Source organism: Pempheris klunzingeri, chromosome 6 (genome assembly GCF_042242105.1).
Source record: "Pempheris klunzingeri isolate RE-2024b chromosome 6, fPemKlu1.hap1, whole genome shotgun sequence".
NCBI lineage: Eukaryota > Metazoa > Chordata > Actinopteri > Acropomatiformes > Pempheridae > Pempheris > Pempheris klunzingeri.
In genome coordinates, this window is record NC_092017.1 from 21555215 (window position 1) to 21578370 (window position 23156).

The 23156-nt window shown below is 42.6% G+C and overlaps 1 protein-coding gene across 1 annotated transcript in view; it reads left to right on the forward strand.

Annotated features, from left to right (window-relative positions):
* Nucleotides 1-20885, forward strand: part of pde4ba (phosphodiesterase 4B, cAMP-specific a) — a 67233-nt gene extending 46348 nt beyond the window's left edge. The window contains exons 6-14 of the mRNA XM_070831580.1: nt 4208-4320; nt 14548-14641; nt 18001-18284; nt 18407-18571; nt 19001-19100; nt 19211-19365; nt 19483-19605; nt 20054-20236; nt 20362-20885. Coding sequence (XP_070687681.1) covers nt 4208-4320; nt 14548-14641; nt 18001-18284; nt 18407-18571; nt 19001-19100; nt 19211-19365; nt 19483-19605; nt 20054-20236; nt 20362-20802 — 1658 coding nt within the window. The 3' untranslated portion in view covers nt 20803-20885. The remainder of the gene's footprint in view (nt 1-4207; nt 4321-14547; nt 14642-18000; nt 18285-18406; nt 18572-19000; nt 19101-19210; nt 19366-19482; nt 19606-20053; nt 20237-20361) is intronic.
* The last annotated feature ends 2271 nt before the right edge of the window (nt 20886-23156 follow it).

Here is a 23156-nt window from a genome sequence, read left to right on the forward strand (position 1 = left end):
ATGTATTCGTTGGTAATATTTTTGTGATTTTAGGAACAGCAAGTTTGGCAAGACATAAACACAAAGATCAAGGCTTAAATCCTTCATTATGGTGGTGCTGAAAACCACTATGAAGCTCATGCGTTAAGTCTTTAATCACCCATTACATTGTGTCTTGTCTATCTACGACTTTTCTATATCTATTCTCACCATTTAACGCTGCTGATGTTATGCTGTCTATTATCAGATTCAAGGATCAAACTGGCTACTTTATCCTGTTAACTTTTGCTCCATTTAATGACAAAACCACTTTAGCTGCTTTTTCTGCCTTACAGAAAGTTTCTGTGTCAAATTGGAACTGCAAAACACTCCAAAACAGAGCTAACTTCTTTTTGACATACTGGCATGGCACTGGATCATCATTCAATTCATGCCTTTGATGTCAGTCGACTCATCTGTCCATTAGCTGCAGAACAAAAACAGGGACTGGGTTGTTTAATTTATAGTCACTTCAATCCCATTTCTGAAGCAATTAAAACATTGACATTAGATTTGATGCTTGCTGTAAATAGTATGGAGAAATAACAGAGTCAGTGTGCAATGCCTCAATGCTTAACACATAAACCTTTGTTTTTTATTTGACTAGTGGTAAACTGGGTCCAGCACTGGGGTAAAGACTGGTATTGGCTCTGCTTGCCAGCAGGGCATGGATCAGAGTCAAACTGTTATACAAGCATCATTGTTAAGTGGAACTGGCACTTACCTAAAGAACGGATTTAGTATGTGGGGACCCGCAAGAAGTTGGCCTTGTAACCAGTTTTTGGTCTTGACTCACTGAACCAGATTTTAAAGCTCTGTACCCATTCTTGTGTGTTTTGAAGTCATGAATGTGGTTAAGAGCTCAAGCAATCAATCTAGCAATTTCAGTTTTACACCCCGATGCAGCTTCACTATGACACAAATAAACATGCATCAGTGTGTGAGCACCTTTTGTTGATCACATCAGCACCCCTGAACTGTAATCTAATCCAGGAAATATTACACCTTCATTTTTTGAGAAGCCGCCCTGTGGAATTTTCTTGTAAAAAAAAAAACACACATGGGGTCTAACGAAACGTTTTGAATGTGTCTCCTTCCACATGAAACGTTCAAAGCAGATTTTTCTCAAATGTTAGATTCCAGCGTTGTTTACTTCCATGTTTAATAGCTTGCAGTCCTCTTCTCCCTGACTGTGCGTTGGTGCATTCTTGGCATATTATCAACACTTGTAGATCAGTGAAACACCAGTGGCAGGACTGTATCACGACAAAACAGTGAATAAGATGGACCCAGTTAAAAAAAAAAAAAAAAAAAGCTCCATAGCACAACAAACAAAAACTCCACATAGTAACTTTACTACTGTTACTCTTTCAAAACAGGATCAAAAACTTAAATCCATCTACTCTCAACCCACAATCTAAAAGTGAACCGATTTTAAACTGCTGAACTGAACATATTATCCAGCTTTTACAAAGCATAATACACAGCTCTTCATAAGTAGTGTGGAATTTTAAGATTTGTGATTGGCTGTTCCTCTGGAGGGACTGACTTCTCTCCTCAAGTTTTTATGTACACTTTCGAGGCGCACCTTTTTGTCAAAGCAACCAAATTGCTCATCTTTCGTACTGATGATTCAACCCTGAGAGATTCACACTCAGCTACGCCTTGGATGAACCCTCTGAAACGAAGAATAACGAAGCAACCTCACCATTCACACAGGCTGGTACAGGCCAAAAGTGCTGTCAGAGTTGCAGTTTGCCATTACTGTTAGGTTAAAGATCTGGTTGTCTCATGAGCTATTTTAGAGGATGACAGTCTGAGGTGTGAGCCCATAGAGCCCATGTCCACACAGTAGCTAGGACCACTCCTGTTATACTTTCTGTCTGAGCAGAGTTTAAAAGTATAAATGAAGAAACTGCTCCTTTCTACGCTCTTCAGAAACACAAACCACCTCAAAAGTGTTGGGAAGAAACGTCTCGCATGAGTGTAAGCTGTTTTGACATCAGACAGACGCTTGTGGAGTTAAACTAAACACACACACACACACACACACACACACACACACACACACACACACACTCCGTCTCTCTCACTCACTACCCTCATCAGAGTGAGGGAAGGCTGTGGGCAGAGCTCCAGGTGCCTCTCATGTTTGGGAGAGCAAACAGGCTCATGTCTTTGATGGCGAGGAGATCAGAGCAGGGGACACATTCTACGTGGCCACGCTAAGGTCGCCACAGTGCACACCCTGCTGCCATGTTGTGCTCCGCAGCTAGGAGACCCGGAGTATACACAATGCAGCGGCAGCACACAAGAGTGTGTGTGTGTGTGTGTGTGTGTGTGTGTGTGTGTGTGTGTGTGTGTGTGTGAGTCCAGCCCCACCAGCCACCCAACACAGCCTCACTTCAACCTTGACGAACAGTTGTAGTTGTCTGAAAAACAGTTGAACCACAGGAACAGGGTTGGAATATTGACTCTTAGTTCATGCACAAATACTTAAGCTGTGGTTACAACACACTCCCCTTTTATTTAAAAGGAAAAGTCCCTCATTAAATTGATAATCATGCTTACTGTATCGTAAGGTGTGGAAAATAAAACCATGGCTCATCTTCCTCACACGTATTAGAGACCTGAACTCTGTAACTGTTTGTTTACTCTGATCTTTATTTGCATTTTACTTTCTTAACCAAGATTCTTTTTTAATGTGGCTTAAATGTGCAAATTGAAGCATAACACGCTAAAATTTTTGTCACACAACTTTATTTTGTAGTATTTGGTTATGTTTTAATTCTGTTTCTGTTTTACTTTTGTTGATCTAAAAGCACTTTAGATACTTTAAATAGATAAAATTAATATCCAATATAGAGCTGAAATGATTATTCAATTAATTCAACAGTTGGTTTTTTGTATTTTGTAGTTGTTCAACAGAAAATTAATTGGCAACTTGTGTTAAGATTTGCTGATTTTATTTGGCTTATGGGATAGTAAATTATGGCTTAGGGTTGGCAGTTTATTTACTGAACTGTTAATAATGGAGAGAATAATTTACAGATTATTTGATAATGAAAATACTTAGTAGCTGCAGCTCTAATTCAATAACTAATATGTAGAATTAGTGTATTATAATACACTTGCAATATATGTATAACTTGAGAAGCTAGTGTACACATGCTGGCTGTTGCTGAACATTATACAGAAATACTGTTCAGTTCTGGTAAAATTACTCCTCAAGCCAGTTCCTGTAAATTTATTTCTGGGTTACGTTTGTGTCTGTACTGTGGTTGGGCCTGCGTAAACACTGAAAAACAATTACCGCATGGCCCAGCTGTTATCATTTTAGCTGCAGACCAAAATGTCGTCTACCCTGTGTGGACTCTTTGACTTTTTGTCTCTTAGTCACCAGGAGCAGATCGACCCATTACCAAGTTTGTTTGTCAAGTCAAACAAAACTGTATCACATCTGTAAAGTGGTGTTAACAGTCAACAGTTAATAATTGGAGGTATCACACACTGATTAAGTTATACTACTTAATCTGTGTTGCTTATGTGTATGTATGCATGTTTGCATGTATGTGTGTGTGTGTGTGTGTGTGTGTAGAAAATTGAATAATAGTTAACACAAAACTTTGGTTTTGGAATGACAAAAGCTTATGAGCGTGTTTCTGAGTAGAGGTACCTTTGAGGTACCTTCTTGCTTCCTGTGAGATGTGGTAAAGTGCATCTGTGTGTGGCAACGGTGAGGGGCTGTGGAGGGAGTATTTGGTTTCCAGCCCAAGGGGGTTGACTTCATGTAAATGAGCCGGGGGCCTCAGATTGGAGGTTGAGGGAGGGTCACACACACACACACGTGTATAGACAGAAAAGTTGAGTGTTCGACAGAGTAATCTCAGGTCAGCTACAGTAGCTTTTCATCCGCTCTGCTCGGCTCTACTGACAGCTGCGAGTCCCACGAGCTTGCCACAGCTACACCTCCTCATGATGAAGGAGCGCTGCAGCCGGGTGCCACCTTTAGCCATTGCCCCTCCACAGCAGCAGCAGCAGCAGCAGCAGCAGCAGCAGCAGCAGCAGCAGGCGCCCCGAGTGGGACCCGTGTGTGGATTTTGCCTGGGAGTGGCTAGGCAGTGCTCGGGCTCCATGTGCGCTGTCTGTTCTGACTGTGTGTCTCTGTGTGCCGGCTGCTTGTTGACAGATGAGGCGTACCAGAAGCTGGCCATGGAGACGATGGAGGAGTTGGACTGGTGTCTGGACCAGCTGGAGACCATCCAGACCTACCGCTCTGTCAGCGACATGGCCTCTAACAAGGTAGGAGAGGCAGAATCTTTGTTTTTCTGTTTTCACTGTTCAGGGGCACAAGGCTAACATTGTCTTCATTATATTTTATCTTTTGAACAATGCTCCATTTATTTAAAATGTGTAAATAGACAAAAGGCTCTGCTCTCTGAGGGAGCTCTCAGCTCTGAGCAGCAAGGCGCACTAATCCTTCAGCATCATAAACACATGAACGACAGGACAGAATCCAGAGATACTGTAGCTGTATACATACATGAACTTAGCATGACCATAGCAAAGTCAAAACATTGAAAGTCTGAACATGCACAGTAAGAACCAGGATGTGGTTGGTTTGGTAGAGGGGGCTGCAGCAGTAAGCAGTGTAGGCCTGATTGCTGTCTGGTACACTTGTGTGAATGTTATTAATCAGCTGATTTCTGCCTAAACCAGCATAAAGCTCCATTCATTTCTGCTTGAATTCTTTGTCTGGTTCGATAAAAGGAAGAGTGTTTTTTTTTTGTTTTGTTTTGGCCTGCTGTGGCCCTCTTTTCATCTTTCCTGTAAGAACTTTTAATCAAGTACTGATATTCCGTTTCTTCTGAATCGTTGATTGACTGTGTGCGATGTGCACCAAGGTTCAGTTCCTGGTTCTTTAAGTAACTCCTTAAAAGCATTACTCACTGACTGAGCATGGTATACAGCAATATCTGGCTGAGTATGACATTTATTACACATTACTTACTGCTTCTGCTGTCTTTGTACTGTGACTCCTTATCTATACATGTATATGAAAATTGCTGAGATGGATATATATTTCAGGTTAGTTACTAATTCAGCCTCTTTAAATGGCCTCTTTAAAGGCCCAGTCAACCCTATTCTGCATAAGCTTGTTCTCTCACAACTGAAAACAGACCAATGTCTGTCCAGTCGTATCCACTATGATGTAAATTACAAGAGTGAACTTCCTGATTATAACAACCATCTGGATTTTCAGAAACTTAGCAGCACCCTTTAGGTCATCCACCACTCCTTTGTGCTTAGATGGGATGGGACAGAAGGGAGTGGTTTGGTGTCTCTTGTGGTTTTTGTTGCCCATCTTTCCCGTCAAACAACTTCTCACTGTCCACTGGTTGCTTTATTTCTTCTGTGTCATTGATTGTGTGTGATGTGCATCAAGGTTTTGTTCCTGGGTCTTTATGTAAGAACCAGGAAGTTGGCAGAGCATGACTGACCTGGATTAATTTGAGCTTTCTCTCGGTGCTGGCTCCTGAAGATCATATCTAAGAATTAATGCGCTGCACTCATGCTTTAACATTGAGTATCTTCATGTATTTCTTGTGAATTACATTGTAAATTTTATCGTGAGAATTATCATTACTTTTGCCTATAGAAAGGGCAGTAATAAAGGTGACTATTGTCTAAGTAGATATTATAATAAAATCATGGTCCGTGTATCAGCCTTTTATTGGTGAATCAGTTCTACACATTAAATTGAGCTCGGCTCGATCATGGATGTATTATGAAAACAGAATAATGGACTCCAAGAAGATTACCTTTCATTCTAATGAAACTGTTGACAGTGCACCTTCACCTGCAGCGTTATCCATGAAGGTTTTCTATTTGTAAAGCTTAGAAAAGCATATTTTTAAGTGGGAAGCGAACCCAGAAGCCACAAAACTTTTAGCATTTGTGCTGGATGAGCAATTTTCATTCAAGTAAGTTGGTGCCATCTTTGAGTCCGGTGCCCAGTTTCTATAAAACATCAGTGGCTAAAACAGTAACATGAGTTCTATAAACATGAGACTGGACGCTCGGCCATCTCTGTTACACTTTACTGCTGCGGTGAAAGGCGACAGCTGATAGACAGTTTTTTTTGTTGACTCAAAACTTAAAGTAGTAAACACTGGTTGCTTGTGCCAGTGAACTCCCAGAATGCCCCTGCGTAGGCTGAGTGGTAGCTGTGAGTGAGAGAGCCTGAAAACAGTTTGTCAAGTGAGCTAAGAGGATAAGCTTGTTATTTCTCATAAAACTGGACAACAGGATGCAAGGGATCCCGCAGTGGGTCAAACACAATAAACTTAGAGAGGAAGAGAGAGAATTTTGTGTGTGTGTGTGTGTGTGTGTGTGTGTGTGTGTGTGTGTGTGTGTGTGTGTGTGAGGGATCCATTGGCAGAGTGACTCTCTCTTCCTGTCTCCTTCCTGATCCCCCGCGCTCTCTCCAGACGACAATAGGCATCCCATCGTGCCTGTTTGGTTGGTTAATGGTCGTGCTTATTTGTCACATTACTCGTCATCATCTGGACACACATCCAACATTTGACAGTCAGCTGGACTGGTTTCGGTTAGAGCACATGAAGAATGAATCACTGAGTAAATTTAAACAGACATTTAGACATGAGTATGAGGACAGAATCACACAGGAAAGACCAATAGAGACACTGTATGTCCAATATAACGAAATGAGAGTTTGAAAAGTTACAACTCTTTACAACTTTTATCCTGAAGCTGGTGAAGCTGTTTTTTTTTTATATCAATACTTATTTTTAGAAAAATGGGATGAATTATCTTCAATACAAATACATCACAAACAGTCTTAAGACTGTAATTTAAGCACTTTTGCAATCACAGAAATGTTGGCGGGATTGAGGCTAAAGTTATCTCTAGATGATGAATGATTTCAGAAAGCTCCTCAAGTTGAGAAATACCAAAATATCCCAACTACGGAATAATGAATTGACAGTTCCATCCTCCATTTGCCAGAAAACATTGTATTAGACTAACCCCTTCAGCGGCCAAGATATTAAGACTGTAACACAAAGTAATAACAAAAAGTACAAAAACAGGAACAAAACATGGCCACTTTAGAAACTTTAGCATCCATACACACATTATGACTTCACAATCTGTACAGCAACTGGTTGGCAGAGGCATAAAACCACGGGGTGGTCATTCTAATCTTTCAAAGAAATGAAGACGTGATGGATGCAGCTGATCTACAGTGGAGCACATCAGGTGGCACAATGCGCTTGTTGTTTATTGCGACCCTCTCTCATTGATGCGATGTTGGCGGGTGGGTCCTGACACGTAAACATTTGCGGATAAGATAATCCTACTCAAACATGTCTATCTCGTACACAGGAACTGTGTGCTTGAGGGTGTTATGTGGCTATGTTATGTGTGCATGTAAACAGAGGATTAATCCCATTGATATCTTGGCTATTTTCCTCCTAACCTTGTTTTTACAGTAAAAGAAAGCATTACACAACTGCCGCCCCTTTGTCACGAGGATCATTACACTTGACCTAGTTTTAACAAGAATATGCCAATCAGCCAATGTGACCCCTGACTACCTGATGTATTTAGGATGGAAAAAAAAACTGTTATTCAAGCTGTGGCAGTGTATGAAACATGAGCATGAGGGAGGTGAAATGCGAGAAGCTGCTACTGTACCTCCAAGGTGAAGTGCAGGGGGCTGATCCCACTGAGGACTCGCAGTGCGTGACTGTCCTCCCTGTTATGTATGGCTGACATAGACAGGTCAAAGCCTGCTGTGAGTTATAATATTCTTCTATGTCAAGGTTATAGCCCTGATATTTGACACTAGGAGTGAAAATTGAGTATTAGATTAGTCAACATCCACTGCTCAGTTTCTCAAATGTGAAGATTTTCTGCTTTTCTCTGTTTAATATCACTGCACAACAAATATCTCTGAGTTTTGGAATGTTTAATAGACAAAAAACTTTTTTTTTCACCATTTTCATTTTATAGACTAAACAATTAATTGACAAAATTAAGGACAGATTGAATGATAATGGAGTGATTAGTTGGCAAAGCTCCTAAAATGTGAAGAGCTCTAAGAAGTTCTTTTCTTTAAACGTCAGAAAACTGTGAAAAATGTCCTTTTACCACCTTCCTAGAACACATATATGGGATGTCATCCAATGTCTTGCTTTGTCCCAACCAAATGATGGCCTTTATTTGACTCAACCGATGCTGTGAGAACCGAACACAGTTGGCAAACATAAAACCCATGCGCCTGTTGGCTCATCTGTGTGTTCATGTGTAATGCTTTCTGCAGTGACCAGTGTAAGAAATTAAGCAGTTTTGAGGCTGCAGCGTGCTCTGCGCCTTGGGGGAAATACAGTTTGCACACTAACACGAAGTATGAGTGAAGAAGTCAAACTCAGTGGATTCTGGAGTGCTGAGTACATCCATACAACAAAAAGGAGCTTAGTGATTTTTGTTCTAATAATACTATTCTACCACAGCACTTTTTTTGTAAACTCAAGGACTCAAGGAACTAAACTCAAGGAAAAAAAAAACTATGCCTAGCTACGATTTAGTAGTTCAAGTTCAAGGAAATCCACTGCATTCATCAAAACAGGAAGTCATCAGAATGATCAGCACGATATTGACAGTGTAAACCTGAGAGCTGCAAGAGGAGTGAATAGCGAGCAAGAAAAGCGAGAGGCTAGAGGTGGGACTACCCCCATGAGGGAGTGTGTATGAGGCAGAGGTCTGTCTCACACACACACACACACACACACACTCAGTCACTGCTCTACATGCACAGAGTGTGAGGTAAAGCCTAGTCAGACCTCGCAGCCGAAGTGAGTCACTAGAGCTGTGGCGTTTCCCAGCGTCAGAGAGCTAAGGCTTGGTCCTTTTACTCATGCTGTAGTCAGACTGAGACAGACACTTTAACGGACGGCAGCCTCACTCTGGTCTACACTCTACACACAGCAACATGGGAGCCTGCTGCTTTGACAAGAAAGAGAGGAAATTAGGGAAGCTGAATGGTTGGAGAAAGGTGAGTTTTCTTGTTTTTTGTAGTTAGACGCAAAGAGTTTTTGCTCTTTGTGGTATCTTGGTTGATTGTTGTACTCTCCGTCTAATGCTAAACTTTTGTGCCTCGCTTAACATGGTGTGAATGGTTTCCTTTTGTCCATTGATGGTCTGATACTGTTTAAGTGGTCATCTTCAGAGGACTTTAAACATATTTCACTGCTGCAGATGCTGAATATGTGCTTTAGGGTTTTCTTCCTTTTGAAACCATGTGATGTTAAGTTACTGTAGCTGTATATTACGAGAGTGCACGATTTAATGTTGAAAACAGTGAACTTTTGTATTTGTCAGTAGTATATTCATGCACATCTTTTCAGTGGTTCATGCAAGTCTGTGCATGCATTCCGCTTTTGAGAGCCCTTGTGCAGCCGTTCGTATGACGCTGACTTTAGTGTTGCAGTGTGCTCTGAAGCTAAAAACACAAATTCACATATATTGCAACACACTGAGAGGCCGCTCTTCATCCTTTGACATAAAGATCAAAGTTAAATTCAATGCTGATTATAGATGTTGTTTCTGTCTGAGTTTTTTGGTTTGTCTGTCCAGGTACAGCTTTAGTTCAGTTAAGTTTAGATTACTTAAACCTTTCTCCCAGGGTGTTGAGATTGAAGGCAGATATGGAGAGTTAATTGCAAATGAGGGTTTTTCCTCCTCGGAACAATGGTAAACTAATCCTTCCAAGATATTAAGTGACCTATGGGCAACAGTACTCTGTACTTGATGTGAACTGTGTAGCTTGTGCGTGAAAACAGGCAAGCAGAGCAAAAAAGATCTTGGGAAAAATGAGCATGTGTGTTTGTCTTTCTCTGGTCTCTAGAAGAGTCCAGTGTTGTCTGAGCAGAAGGAAGAGTTAATGAGGAAAATGGCCGTGGATTTAAGTCACCAAGGGCCCAGAGCGATGAATAGTGGTGTTTTTCAGCATAGTACCAAAGACTGGAGACAGAGTCTGACTGAGGCTGAACGCTCGGGTCATCTGGGGAGAAAGAGAGTTGCAGTAGTGGCATGTGGTTAGATGCTGCTCAATGCTTGGTTTGTTCAAACAGGGAGGGCAGAAAAACAGTAAAGTGGTAAAGGAAATCTTTCTAGTAAATTGGGTTTTTCCCAAAAGTTAGGAGGATATCTGCCATTAGTTTTGTTGACATGATAAAATGTTGCTTTTTGGTTTGAGCTTACATTTGAGTGTTTAAGACATTCTGGTGGTTCCAGCATTACTTGTTTCTTAGGTTTTCAAAATAATGTCTTGTAATACTGTAATACTGCCTCTGTGGGATTTCACATGGGGGTGCTTTCTGCTTTCGCAACACCTGCCTGTTCATGTTTCTCCAGCCAAAAATCTTGTTGCGCATCACATCTGACTCAAACATCACATCTGAATCAATATGAGATTGATTACTTGCTTTTATCTCTCATTCCGTTTTTTTGGGTCATGTCCTTAAAGGTGCCCGTTCTTTTTCCAATACTTCTTAGAGCACAGGTGGACACACAAATACACTCTCTCATACAGACACACAATAGCATGGGTGAGTGAGTCAGAGGAAGTGAGAGGTTGTTGGGCCGTTTGTTGCTTGACTCAACGTACGCACGGTTCATACGTAAGTATGTTCCCTGATCTTTACAGAGTTGTCTCAGCAAGTCTTTGCCATAGCATCAATGATACCACTCTGTCATTTTCGCTAAGGCGAGGAGGAGAAAATGATTGCATACATTGACATTGCATACTGTAAATATGTTTGCATGTTTTTATAGTTCAGAGAAATAAAAGGATTTATGCAAGTTTATCTATAAGTCAGGTCATTCAGTTCTGTCACTGCACAGTTAAAGGGTCAGTGCTCTCTAAAGACTGAGCAGGCTGCTGTATAGCAGTTTGAGCTTAGTGCACCCACTAGTGGCTCAAAGAAACAACTTCAGTCTGAAGCACCGTAGGTGAAAACAGCTGATGATTTAAAGCAAAGCATTTAGACAGGAGAGAAGCTGGACTGAATCAATTTTAAGAATTGTGGCAGTTAAAAGCTAATCTACCACAAGAGGTTAAAAACAGAGAAAAGAAGATGGGAAAGACAAATAGAGGATGGAAGGAAGTGAATTGGTAAAATGATAGAATAAGGATATACAGTATAGGGGTAGATGACAGAGATGCCCACAGAGCTCTAAGAGGCTAATCTGCCTCCAGTGTCAGTAGGAGGTAAAGAGGCCTCCCTTCTTCCTCTAAAGGGACAATGAAATCAAGCACACACACACAGGCAGTAACACACCCATACAGAAACATGTGTGAAACATGCATGTGACATGTCAGCATCAACTGGGCTTTTCTGTAGATAATAGCATTTGTAGGCTGGTGGTGTGTGTGTGTGTGTGTGTGTGTGTGTGTGTGTACACTGAGGCATTTCTTTCAGCCTCTGGGGTAGCATAGCTCCTCAACACATTGCAGAAAGACATCCCCCGCTGTTATTTCTGGTTTCTTTATATATTATGCAGTGAGCTATTATATAAAGAGCTGCCTCCTCTCTCTCTTATTTTTTTTTCCTCTCTTTTCTCGTGTCCTACCTCTCTTTCTGGTTCTTTCCCTCAGTGGGAGGATAATCCGGAATCCTCTCGGGGAAGCTTTGATCTCCCCCTCATCTTTCCGAACTGGTACACACACAAACACGTCGGACTGAGAGGTTCTCTGGGAACTTCTGTTTACAGTTTCCCATGGATTGGCTCTGACGTGACAAGAACTATGGATGTTTTCTTGTTAACGAAGCATTGCAGCCATCCTCGAGGGTTTCACCAGCAGAAGTCGTGACTAAATTGACAAAAGCACAAAAGCGCCTCAAAATTGGCCGGTGGTACTGATGTAACAGTATATTCCAGTCAGGTGGCCCTAGCCTTGTACACTGCAGCAGTATCAACACCTGCTCCAAGGACAGCCCATTGATTCTGCCAGCGAGGCAGACAGACAGAGAGATTGATGACTGTGTTGGCAAGTGGCAGCCGGGAGAGAAATTGACATGTAAGTGGTGGAGAGTGAGGGAGAGACGGAGCAGAGAGGTGGGGGGGGGAGGCAGGGAGCGATTTTCAGTCTGTGCATCGGTTGATGCAAGCAGAGGCGATGTGTGTGGTGTGTCCTCGTGACAGCTCAGCAGCTACACCACATGTCTGGGAAGGAAAGGGGGAAGCCTCTCCTCTCTTCTCTCCTCCTTTCAAAACAGCCTCACACTGGCCGCCTGATGCTGTTGCCATGGCGTTGAGGTGTTCTGATAATTGGCACATACACACTTGCAGGCGGAGAGAGAACGCCGTGGGCTGTTGTCACCTAAATTGGGGAAGGATGCAATTATATCCCATTCCTCCTTCATTTTCTTTTCTTCTCTGACCAGCTTCCCCACTCTCTTGTGGTCTTGCGGTTGTTAAAAATAGCCTTCCGCAGACACCCTGACAGCATCTAATATTATTGGGATCGAGATGTGGTTAATGAACAGGCTTATGAGTTCCCCACAATGGCTGCCGCACTCGAGGATGTCAGGACACAACTGAGGACTCGAAAAGGGGGAGAGGAGCAGATAATACAAAAAGATAATGGCAATAAAAATACAGTCGCTGTGCATTCGCTTTCTCAACCCTCATTGTTTCACTGTAGAGGGGAGGCATAGCTGTACGGCTCAATGACATTCCTTCACAATGGCTGACTTCATAAAAAAAAAAAAGGCTTTTAGAGGGAATTACAGGGGCTGCGAATTGAAGAGGATGGGTTTTCTCCGCAGCGGTTGCACAATTGGAAAAGGAGAAGAGGGGAAACGAAAAGTTATATCTGGAATCCAAGTCTGGATATTATATATCAGTCACTCAGTCATCCCCCTTCAGCACCTCACATATACGCCAATGCCAAGCTGTAATTAGGGCTCCCCCCTTCACCCCATTTTATGTCAAATCATGTGTTCTGAATAGAGCGTGTTGCTGGGGCAGGCAGACTACAGCAGGGGAAAAGAGACAGAGGGGGGGAGGGAGGGAACGAAAGAGAGAGAGAGAGAGCGCTACAGCAGTGAGAGCAGCGAAGCAAGACAAATCCAGTGGAGGAACCCCCCCTCCAGTCAGATGAACATCGCTGCCTCACTCCCTCCTCCTCCTTCTCCTCCTCCTCCTGTCTCCATCGCTGTTTTTTTTCCCCTCCTCCCTCCTCCCTCCTTCTCCATTATTCATCAGTGCGGTGAGAGTCCCCAGCTCACGGCTCCAGCTGCTGCTGCTCCAGCCGATCCACCGAGCCTGCTGGATCTCCACCTAGCCTCGCTACGGTGCCTGCTTTATCCTACATCTATCCTTCCCCAGGCATGGAGACTCAGAGCTGGCCCTTTTCTGCTGCTGAGAGGGAGAGTGAGCCATCATCGAGCTGCTCTCTTAGCTACTGAGAAGAGAAATATAAGAGGAGAGAAGAGGGGATTTTTTTTGTCATTTTTGGCACTGAAAGAATCCTGTTCGTCTGCCTCTATTTTTTTTCCATTGGATTACAGTTCTGGCTTTGTGTAGGAACGAGAAAACGGGGTCCAAAATGCCTGAAGCCAATTACCTGCTGTCGGTGTCTTGGGGTTACATTAAGGTGTGTGGCGTTTATCTACGTAGCTGTCGGGATAACGCACTCATTTGATTGTACATCTGTGCTGTGTTGCTGTTCCATTATGGGCCGATTCTAAAGAAATTCAGCATTCTGATAATGTCTATTGTCTTGTGGAGCTTTTCAGGACAATGTGCTAACCTGATTGCACCAAAAGATATTTCCATCATGGTGAGGGGGGTCTGACAGAATGGTGTTTAGTGGCTCAGGCTCCATCTTGAGCCCTCTGCAGAGCTGTGTGTCTGTTTGTATGTGTGTTAGTGTGTGTGTGTGTGAGTGCATGCGCATGCATCTGTCTGTCATAAACAGCTGCTACTGCAGTCTCCATGTACTGTCAACTGTCTCCCTCAATTATCTCATCTATTCAAAACTGTTCATAATGTGAAAAGTACATGAAAAAAATATCACCAAAATGTTGTAACAAAGAGGAATGTAGGGAGCAGTGTGCAAATTTTCCTCTTGACATCACTGAAATTCTTGCACAGTGACGCAAGTAAAACAGCTAAATAGGTCCCAAAAATGTGATTCAGTGTAATAAAACTGTGAATTGGTTGCAGGGGGTGAATTGAGTGGCATTAAAAGGTGATGGCCTCCCCGCTGGTAACACAAATAATGATCCGCACCCTAATTAATTGCAGGGAAAATGGAGGGGAAAATAAGATGTGCCACTGATTTTACGCTGTAATTAAATAATATCCTTGAGCTGGTGGAATAAAACAGGGTGCTGCTGTATTTTCCATGGAATCTTGTACCATAATTTCTCCCAGGTTTTCCCTCACTGGAAACTGACGACATTTTCTCTCTCTCTACCCCCTCCTCTCTTGCAGTTTAAGAGAATGTTGAATCGGGAGTTGACGCACCTATCTGAGATGAGTCGGTCTGGGAATCAGGTTTCTGAATTCATCTCCAACACCTTCCTGGGTAAATGAAAGTCTTCTGTACATGCACTCAAAATCACACCAACAGATTCAGCAATTTGGTCTTTATAATCCACCTTAAGTTACCATAACTGTAATTATGACACATGTGTTCACCAAACAAACATACAAAAATGCAAATATCCACAAATACTTAGTGGCTCAAGCAGATCCCCATTTTTCTGTTTTGCTGCATTGATTTTGTCTGGGTTCAATTTTTTTACATGATGTTAAGCTGTGCAAGTTGCTCTCGCAGTCTGTGGGGGCGTACCATAAAGCACTGCGCCATTAAGCTTTGTCTAGATGTTTACAGCATTGGGCACAAAATGGCCATTAAAATTGAAATAAAAAATGTACATTTCTCAAAGTATTAAGAGAAAAAAAATGGTATTTACGTTGGCTAGATACAGTAAAAAGTGCAATTTGACTGACATGGGAGCTTGTTAGCCAGAATCCGAGTGAGCGGATTGGAACTGGATGCTCTCAGTGTGGGTTGCACATGCAAGATCTGAGAACAGATAACGATAAAGCTGAATATAGATGCATTTATACTGTCTTTAGAGAGATTGTACATGTGCGTGTCAAAAAAACAGCAGAAGCAAAGTGTTTCATGACGCTGGTTTAAAACCATACTATTTACTGTAGGGGAAAGAGAACATAAAGCAGCACTAGTGAGCCAATCAAATGATTTGTCGAAAATGGATGAAAAGTTGTCTTTTGGTAAATGTGAGATTTCCACAGAAGCGTGATGGACAGACAGAAAAGCGAATGAGTTTAAAGTAACATAGATTGACAAACAAAAAGGATAATAGAAGTCAGACCTAATGCATATAGAGGTAGTTAAGATTATTTTTAGACACTGTGCTTCTGATCGATTGGCATCCTGATCCGGTGTAGTGTTGTTGGTGGATCCCTCACTGTCGGATCAGGGAAAGGGAGAGAGGAGGAGTGAGGAGAGACAGACGAAGCAAATGACGGAGGGAGGGTGGGTGGGAGGGAGAGATGGAGCTGACTGCAGTGAAGGAGAAAAAAATAAAGAGGTTCAGAGGAACCCCCTTTGCTGGCAGTGAGATGAGCTCAGCAGATCACATCATCACCATCCTAATGCATCTTTGTCAGCAGGGACACCTTGTTGTCCCTACACCTCTCCCTCCCCCTTTCGCTGCCCCGAGAGTCCAGACAGAGATGGCTATCGCTTCGATAAAGAAATCACGACTACCCTGCTGGCGGTAGAAAGAAAAAAAAAAAAAAAAAAACAGGCAAACATTAATAAAGAGTGAGGGGAAAAAACGGCTGAAGCAGCACAGCTGGCCTGGTTTGGCCTCAGCTGACCAGTAGGACTGTTTAATCCTTCCATCCATTAAGATAAGCATCACATCAGTAATGCATTTATTTCTTCTTTATACTTTTTTTTCCACAAAGGCATCCATTCAACTCAGAAATGACATTTTCCTGCCGTATGCCTGCTTCTGAAAAGGTCATCCTCTCCCATTAGTTCATTGTAGATCAGATTTTTGCATTTTCTCATTGAGGGCGGTTTCAGACCAGGATTTCTCGCTTTCCGTTAAGGATTGTTTGCCAACAGCATGCTGGCCATTCACGTGTGCCTTCCCCTCGCCACAGCTGTCCCCGCAGCGTAATTCTGTCATAATTCCCTTAGATCGGCCAGCAGCACACACCTAGTTTAGGGAATATACTGAGGGAAAAAATGTCCCCGAAAAGCCCCCTCCCAGCTTCCCCGCTGCATCTGCGTCTCTCACAGGAGAGCATATGGAGGAGGATGAAAAAAAAAAAAAAAAAAAAAGAATCAGATGAAATCGAAATAAACGTGGGAGGTGACAGAGGAGCGAGAAGGGAGAAAAGGAAGGAAAGAGCAGAGCAAGATACAACAGATTTTTACTTGATCTTTTCTTTGTAAATCGGTGTCTGAAATGAAGAGATACTAACAGCTAAATGCAAAAGAGAGAGGAGTGAAAACAAGAGTGTGGAAAAAACAGATAAGAGGGACTATCCATGTGACTGGCTGACACATTGCAGGCCAAAGTGCGACAGAGATACTTAATCTGGTAGAATATGGAAACAAGGATCATGATAGCTGTGCCACAAACCTCCTGAGCAGTTTATCTGTCATATCAAGTCAACCGTGGAACAGAGTGCACGCCGTTTACTGTATATTGGCACTTACTTATATAGAAATGGATGATAATGACACTACAAACTCACAATCTGATCTCTCTGTCACGCACACACACACAGAGACCACACACACAAACACCACCCAGCAGTGGTGATAATGATGGCTTGTAATAAATTAGAGGGCAATATATTGCTCTTCCCCTTGTTTCCCACGCAGCACATGTCTGAGAGCGCTTAATTGCCCATTCTCAATTACCACTGGAGGACTGAAGAGAGAGCGAGAGACAGAGGGAGAAGCAGACCAAACGGTGCAAGAGAGAGAGAGAGGGAGAGCATGAGAGTGAAAGTGATTATTTGAATTACAGCTGGTAATTGAATAACCCTCCACAGGGGAAGGCTGATAGGCCAGAGATGAGCTGAGTCGAGGCTTGATAGATGAGTGTGCAGCTCACATACATGCCGATAGCCAGTCCCTGCAGGATTTCATTCAATTCCTCTGTGCTTGCAGTAAACAAAAGGGTTGGTCATTACAAGAAACTTGCCGTGTTTTTTTGAGTTTATTTTTGGATAAAGTGTGAGGCTGGTGTATTGTTCATAATTGTGGAATATTACATAAAAGCCGTGCTTTTTGCAGCTTTTTTGGGCGTATTTTCTTTATTTTTGGCCACAACAAATGTAACTGAATAGACTTACTAACACAGCCATAAAAAATCCCACTCTATACTAAGTGATTTGATTAAAATGCAGCAGTTTATTAAAGTGCTGATTTTATGGTGATGCTTCAACTGTGTAGAGACCCGGGCTCTCAGTCTTTCAATGGGCTGACCTATAAGAGTGAAAAGAGCAGGAGATGAGATGTGAGCCACCTGCTGAGAGACGAGGGGGAAAGTGGTGCGGGGGAGGGAGAGGGACAGAGCCGAATGAACAGTAGGAGCTCACAGAGAGACTACAGGTGGAAGACAGGGAGCATGAATGGACAAATGACTGGAGGGACAGATGATGAATGAATGACTGAATCAATAAATCCCTCAGGGTCTAACCAGCACTAGGTGTGTCTATAGTGCGCCTGGGTCCTAAGGCAACCCACGCATTGAACTTTTTTTTATTTTTTGTTAAGAAGTAGATTAAGACTTACGCTGTATGGGGTTAAATGGGAATTTTGACCACTTTTTCCCCCAGTGTTCGTGCTTTTCTATAAACAACAAATCTATTTTTCCCCTCCCTCAGACAAACAGAATGAGGTGGAGATTCCGTCGCCGACGTCCAAGACGCGAGAGAAGAAGAAGCAGCAGAAGCAGCAGCTGATGACACAGATCAGCGGGGTCAAGAAGGTCTCCCATGGGCCCTCGCTCTCCAGCAGCAGCATCTCGCGCTTCGGCGTCAAGACTGATAAGGAGGAGCTGCTGTCCAAGGAGCTGGAGGACCTAAACAAGTGGGGCCTGAACATCTTCACGGTTTCGGAGTACTCCCATAACCGGCCTCTTACCTGCATCATGTATGCCATTTTCCAGGTATGAGGTATCCCGCTTTAATCAGTGCAGGAACAATTCTGCATTCGGTTGCATCTTTATATTTTTTTTGTTTGATTACTACTAAAGTTATTCCTAATTACATTTGCCATGTTGTCTTCTAGGAGCGAGACCTGTTAAAGACATTCAAGATCCCTGCGGATACGTTTGTGGCCTACATGATGACATTGGAAGATCACTATCATTCAGATGTGGCTTACCATAACAGCCTGCACGCCGCTGATGTAGCCCAGTCCACCCACATCCTCCTCTCCACTCCAGTCCTGGATGTAAGTTATAATATAAAGCGACGTATTGAAGTGTCAGTTTGTACTCAGTTTTTAGTAAATCAGATCATACATCTTTCAACTCTGGAGGCTGAAAAATTGCCCCACCTCTGGCACCAGCGTGCATCCACAGAAATGAGGGAAAACTAAATTGAGCACTTACATCATCCCATGTGCCACTTTCCTGGATCACCATCCCAGCTTTGAAGAGCTCAACATCCTTCCATTAACTCAAAGAACTTCCCCTCTTTCCTCCAACATTTCGTGTTATACTCCCTCACAGTGAAGCTTGCTGGCCTTGTGTGACCTAGCTCAATTTCGTGACTTAAATTAAGGTTTAAAATCTGATGAAAATCCAGTCTGAAAGGTAGATGATCTCATTTTCTTCAGAAATAGTTTAATGTTCCCGTTTTCCCTCTCCCTCTTTCGCAGGCCGTCTTCACAGATCTTGAGATCCTGGCAGCCATCTTTGCTGCAGCTATCCATGATGTTGACCATCCCGGCGTATCAAACCAATTCCTGATCAATACTAGTAAGACAAAATATTTCTTAACGCAGGACTAAGACATTCAATTTGTTGCTTTCAACAACCAGATAGAGGTAATCATTACAAAGACTTAAATATCTGAATTCCCTTTCCAGACTCTGAGTTGGCCTTGATGTACAACGACGAGTCTGTGCTGGAGAACCATCACTTGGCTGTGGGATTCAAGCTGCTGCAGGAAGACAACTGTGACATCTTCCAGAACCTCACAAAGAAACAACGGCAGTCTCTGCGCAAGATGGTGATCGACATGGTAAGATAGCAGGATTCATATTCTAATCATCTTATTATTATGTCCTGATTTAAAACATAACCTGTCCAATTATCCTGTCGCTTACGATGGATTTTTTTTTTTTTCTGTTTCATTCAGGTTTTGGCCACTGACATGTCCAAACACATGAGTCTGCTGGCTGATCTGAAGACAATGGTGGAGACCAAGAAGGTGACGAGCTCTGGAGTGCTGCTGCTGGACAATTACACCGACAGGATACAGGTACATGCTGGTTTTTGTAAAACTATTTCTTCTAAAAAAAAAATAAAAAAAATGTACATTTATATGGACTGCAAGCTTTTGATTGGACATTCTCTAAGCCCTCCACACCTCTTTTTTCTGCTTTTAATAGCTCTGATCAATAGCCAGTGTTGGCGGAGGTTACTCAGCCAATGATCATTAGCCGGCCTCCTACATAGCTGACCTCTGCTCCCACTGTCACTCCTTTTCTCACTCCATCCATCTTGTCTTTACCTTTACGTGTGCCCTTTACACTTCCCTTCTAATGGTCCTTCTAGTATTTCTTCTTTATTAGAATGCTGTGTGGACTGACCACCTTTCATAACAAAGCACATTTTAGTAGATTTGGGGTTTTTGGGAGAGAAAATATCAATGATTGAACACAATGGATACAGGAATTTACTAAATAGCAATTCTGTATTATTCATAGGTGCTGCGTAACATGGTGCACTGTGCTGACCTGAGTAACCCCACTAAGTCCCTGGAGCTGTATCGTCAGTGGACTGATCGGATAATGGAGGAGTTCTTCCACCAGGGAGACAGAGAGAGGGAGAGGGGGATGGAGATCAGCCCTATGTGCGACAAACACACAGCTTCAGTGGAGAAAAGCCAGGTAGGCGATTGAGGACACGGAAACTGCATCAAACACAAACGTGGATGTATACATTCACATTTGTGCATCGAACCCTCGAAAGAATCTAAATTCCAGCTCTAATATGTCCCCTCACTTCTTTCCAGGTGGGTTTCATCGACTACATCGTGCACCCTCTGTGGGAGACCTGGGCCGATCTGGTCCACCCTGATGCCCAGGACATTCTGGACACTCTGGAGGACAACAGGAACTGGTACCAGAGCATGATCCCCCAGAGTCCCTCCCCGCCCTTCTACGACCAAGGCACGCACGGACACAGTGGAGGCACTGGGGGGCAGGGAGGCGGAGAGAAGTTTCAGTTTGAGCTGACCTTGGAGGAGGAGGAGGATTTGGACGGGATAGACAAAGATGGCGACGAGGAGGAGGAAGAAGAGGAAGAGTTAGAAGAGGAGGAGGACAGTCTCGGAGATTCTCGTTCTCCTCCCCTGGACTATTTGGACGGTCAGGAGCACGAGGAGGGCAGCATGATGGAGCCCACGACAGCAATAGAGATCGTGACACACGAGGCATCACCCACAGACACATAGGGCTTCCATCAACAGGCTCACATGGTGATTTGAAAGTTTTTGGAAAAAAAGAGGGGAGATCCTCTTGCAGCTGTGCTTTTTAATAAGCCCACAGAAGCAAGGGCTTAGTTTCGTCCCGCACAGGGGCGTCTTGCACTTGGGTGTTTGAAGCCAGACACGGACGGACAGTTTCAGTGAAGCGGCTTCAGAGTTCTCAGGAAATAATTACTGCGAACATTTTAGTCTTGATGGACAGGCGAGACTGAAGGTGGAACTTGAAGGATTTCGGCCAGTTTTGGAAATGGTTACCTTTCTTTTCTGGACTGGCATTAAATGGACATTGACACTACTGAGAGAAGTTTTGTACCTTAAGACTTTTTTTACAGATATGATATGATCTAGAAGTAGCATAGAGTAAGATCTACTGATGGAGACACATTTGTATAGCAAGAGAAAGTGTTTACTTTTTTCCTGTACCATTTGTCAAAGGACTTTTGTGTGCCTTTTTTACTATTGTCTTTATAATAGTTTTTTATTTATTGAACACTCTAGTATGTCTGTGAAATGTTTTTTTTCTTATCTGAAAGAGCAAAATCTTTTTTGTATGTTAAAAAGAGAACAGTCTTCCATGTATTGGGCAATAGAGATATCCAAACAAACGTCGACAAACAACTCTTGGACAAACTCATCTAAATAGGGAAACATTAACACCCACATTATACGCACATTTTGTCACATTTGTTTTTCAATCTGAGCACAATGTTTTTCTTTACACGTGGAATTCAAACACTTATGTTCACTCATGGTTCATGTTACATGTTTAGTTTGTTGCTTTCTATATCAGATGTCAGTCAATGAATGTCACAGTCACACTGAAATACATCACCTATTTTCATACTCCATCTCTTTACACATTATTTTTTCCTCTTTCTTTGGAACCGTCTGCAGACCATTGGGGCTTCCTGTCTTTTCACACCAAAACCTGACTTTTAATGCAAAATGGTCAGTGAATATATGAAATCCTACACTGGCGACTATATGGTATTCCTGCTAAATTTTCAGTGTAAAATTATTACAACATTTGACAACTTTGTTTTTTCATTTTTGCATTCAATTGTTGTTGTGTTGGTGTGAAATGGAGGCTAGTCCAGTTCAAACCGTAATAAACTACAACCTAGCACCAGATAAAAATCGGCAGACATACAACCAGGCCTAAAAACAAACGTGGCAACAAGCTGCTAAGATCTACGATAAAATCCAAAACGAGGTCTGCCAAGGACGAAATGCACAACAGCGGTGAATCTATTTTTAGCCTACAGGTATGCTGCAGTCTTAATAATCCTGTTAGTTGGAACAGGTCCTGACCCCAGACCCATCTGATGTAACGCCCCCCTGCCCCTCTGCAATCAGGGCCAGACCAGATGATTAACGGTGCTCTTACTGCTGCCTGTCTGAAAGGCCCTCTCCTACCCTCATCAGCGCCACTATTCACATGGTTTACAAACCCCCCTGGGCTCCACAGACACGACCCCAAAACAATCAGGCCGGCTATTTCTTCCTCGTGATAAAAATCCCACAAGTCCGGTGTCTGTTCATTGACGTCAATTGAATTTTTTTCCCTCCCCCCCCCTTGTATCAGGTTTCCAGGACAGTCGGGTTATTAGGATTTGGCACAGATGGAATAGCTGGATTCAGCATGGTAGACTGTACCCTTTTGGAAAAAAAGAGGAGTAATTAGGTGCTCTAGTTTGAAAACAAACCAAAAAAAAAAAACCTTTTTGTTTCTCCACTAATGTGATGGGAATATGGTTTGAAAATGGTGTGCAGATTTCACATTTCTGCCCCTGTGGCTTCCACGACTAATGTTCTGGTTCCATCTATAATCACATCTCTCCATTTTCATATTGGTTTACTGAGATACTCAAAAGGTACTTCATCTGACTTCACTCCAGCATGATTAAGTGGCAATCGTTTGTGTGCAGTGTGCATGTATGTATGGATGGTTTTGTATGTGTGTATGTGTTTTTGGATGTGTTGACTTTGTCATCAGGCCTTATCCCCATCACTCCACACCTTTGTCTCTACTGTTTGTTGCTAGGAGCTCAAGTTGGTCCTTTTTGCTGTTTATAACAGTGTGTATTTATTCTATACTTTAAGCTTGTAAATAAGAAATACTGGTTCAGTGTAAAATCTATTTTAATTTATATGCACTTGCATTACCTGGAAGTGGTGGTGTCTAATGTGTAGAAGACTCTGGATTAGAGTCTTTTTATATATGTATTATATATTGTTTTTATATATATATATATAAATATATAAATATATCTAAGTATATATATTCGCACAATGTTTTGAGTGCCCAGCAGAGCAGCAGC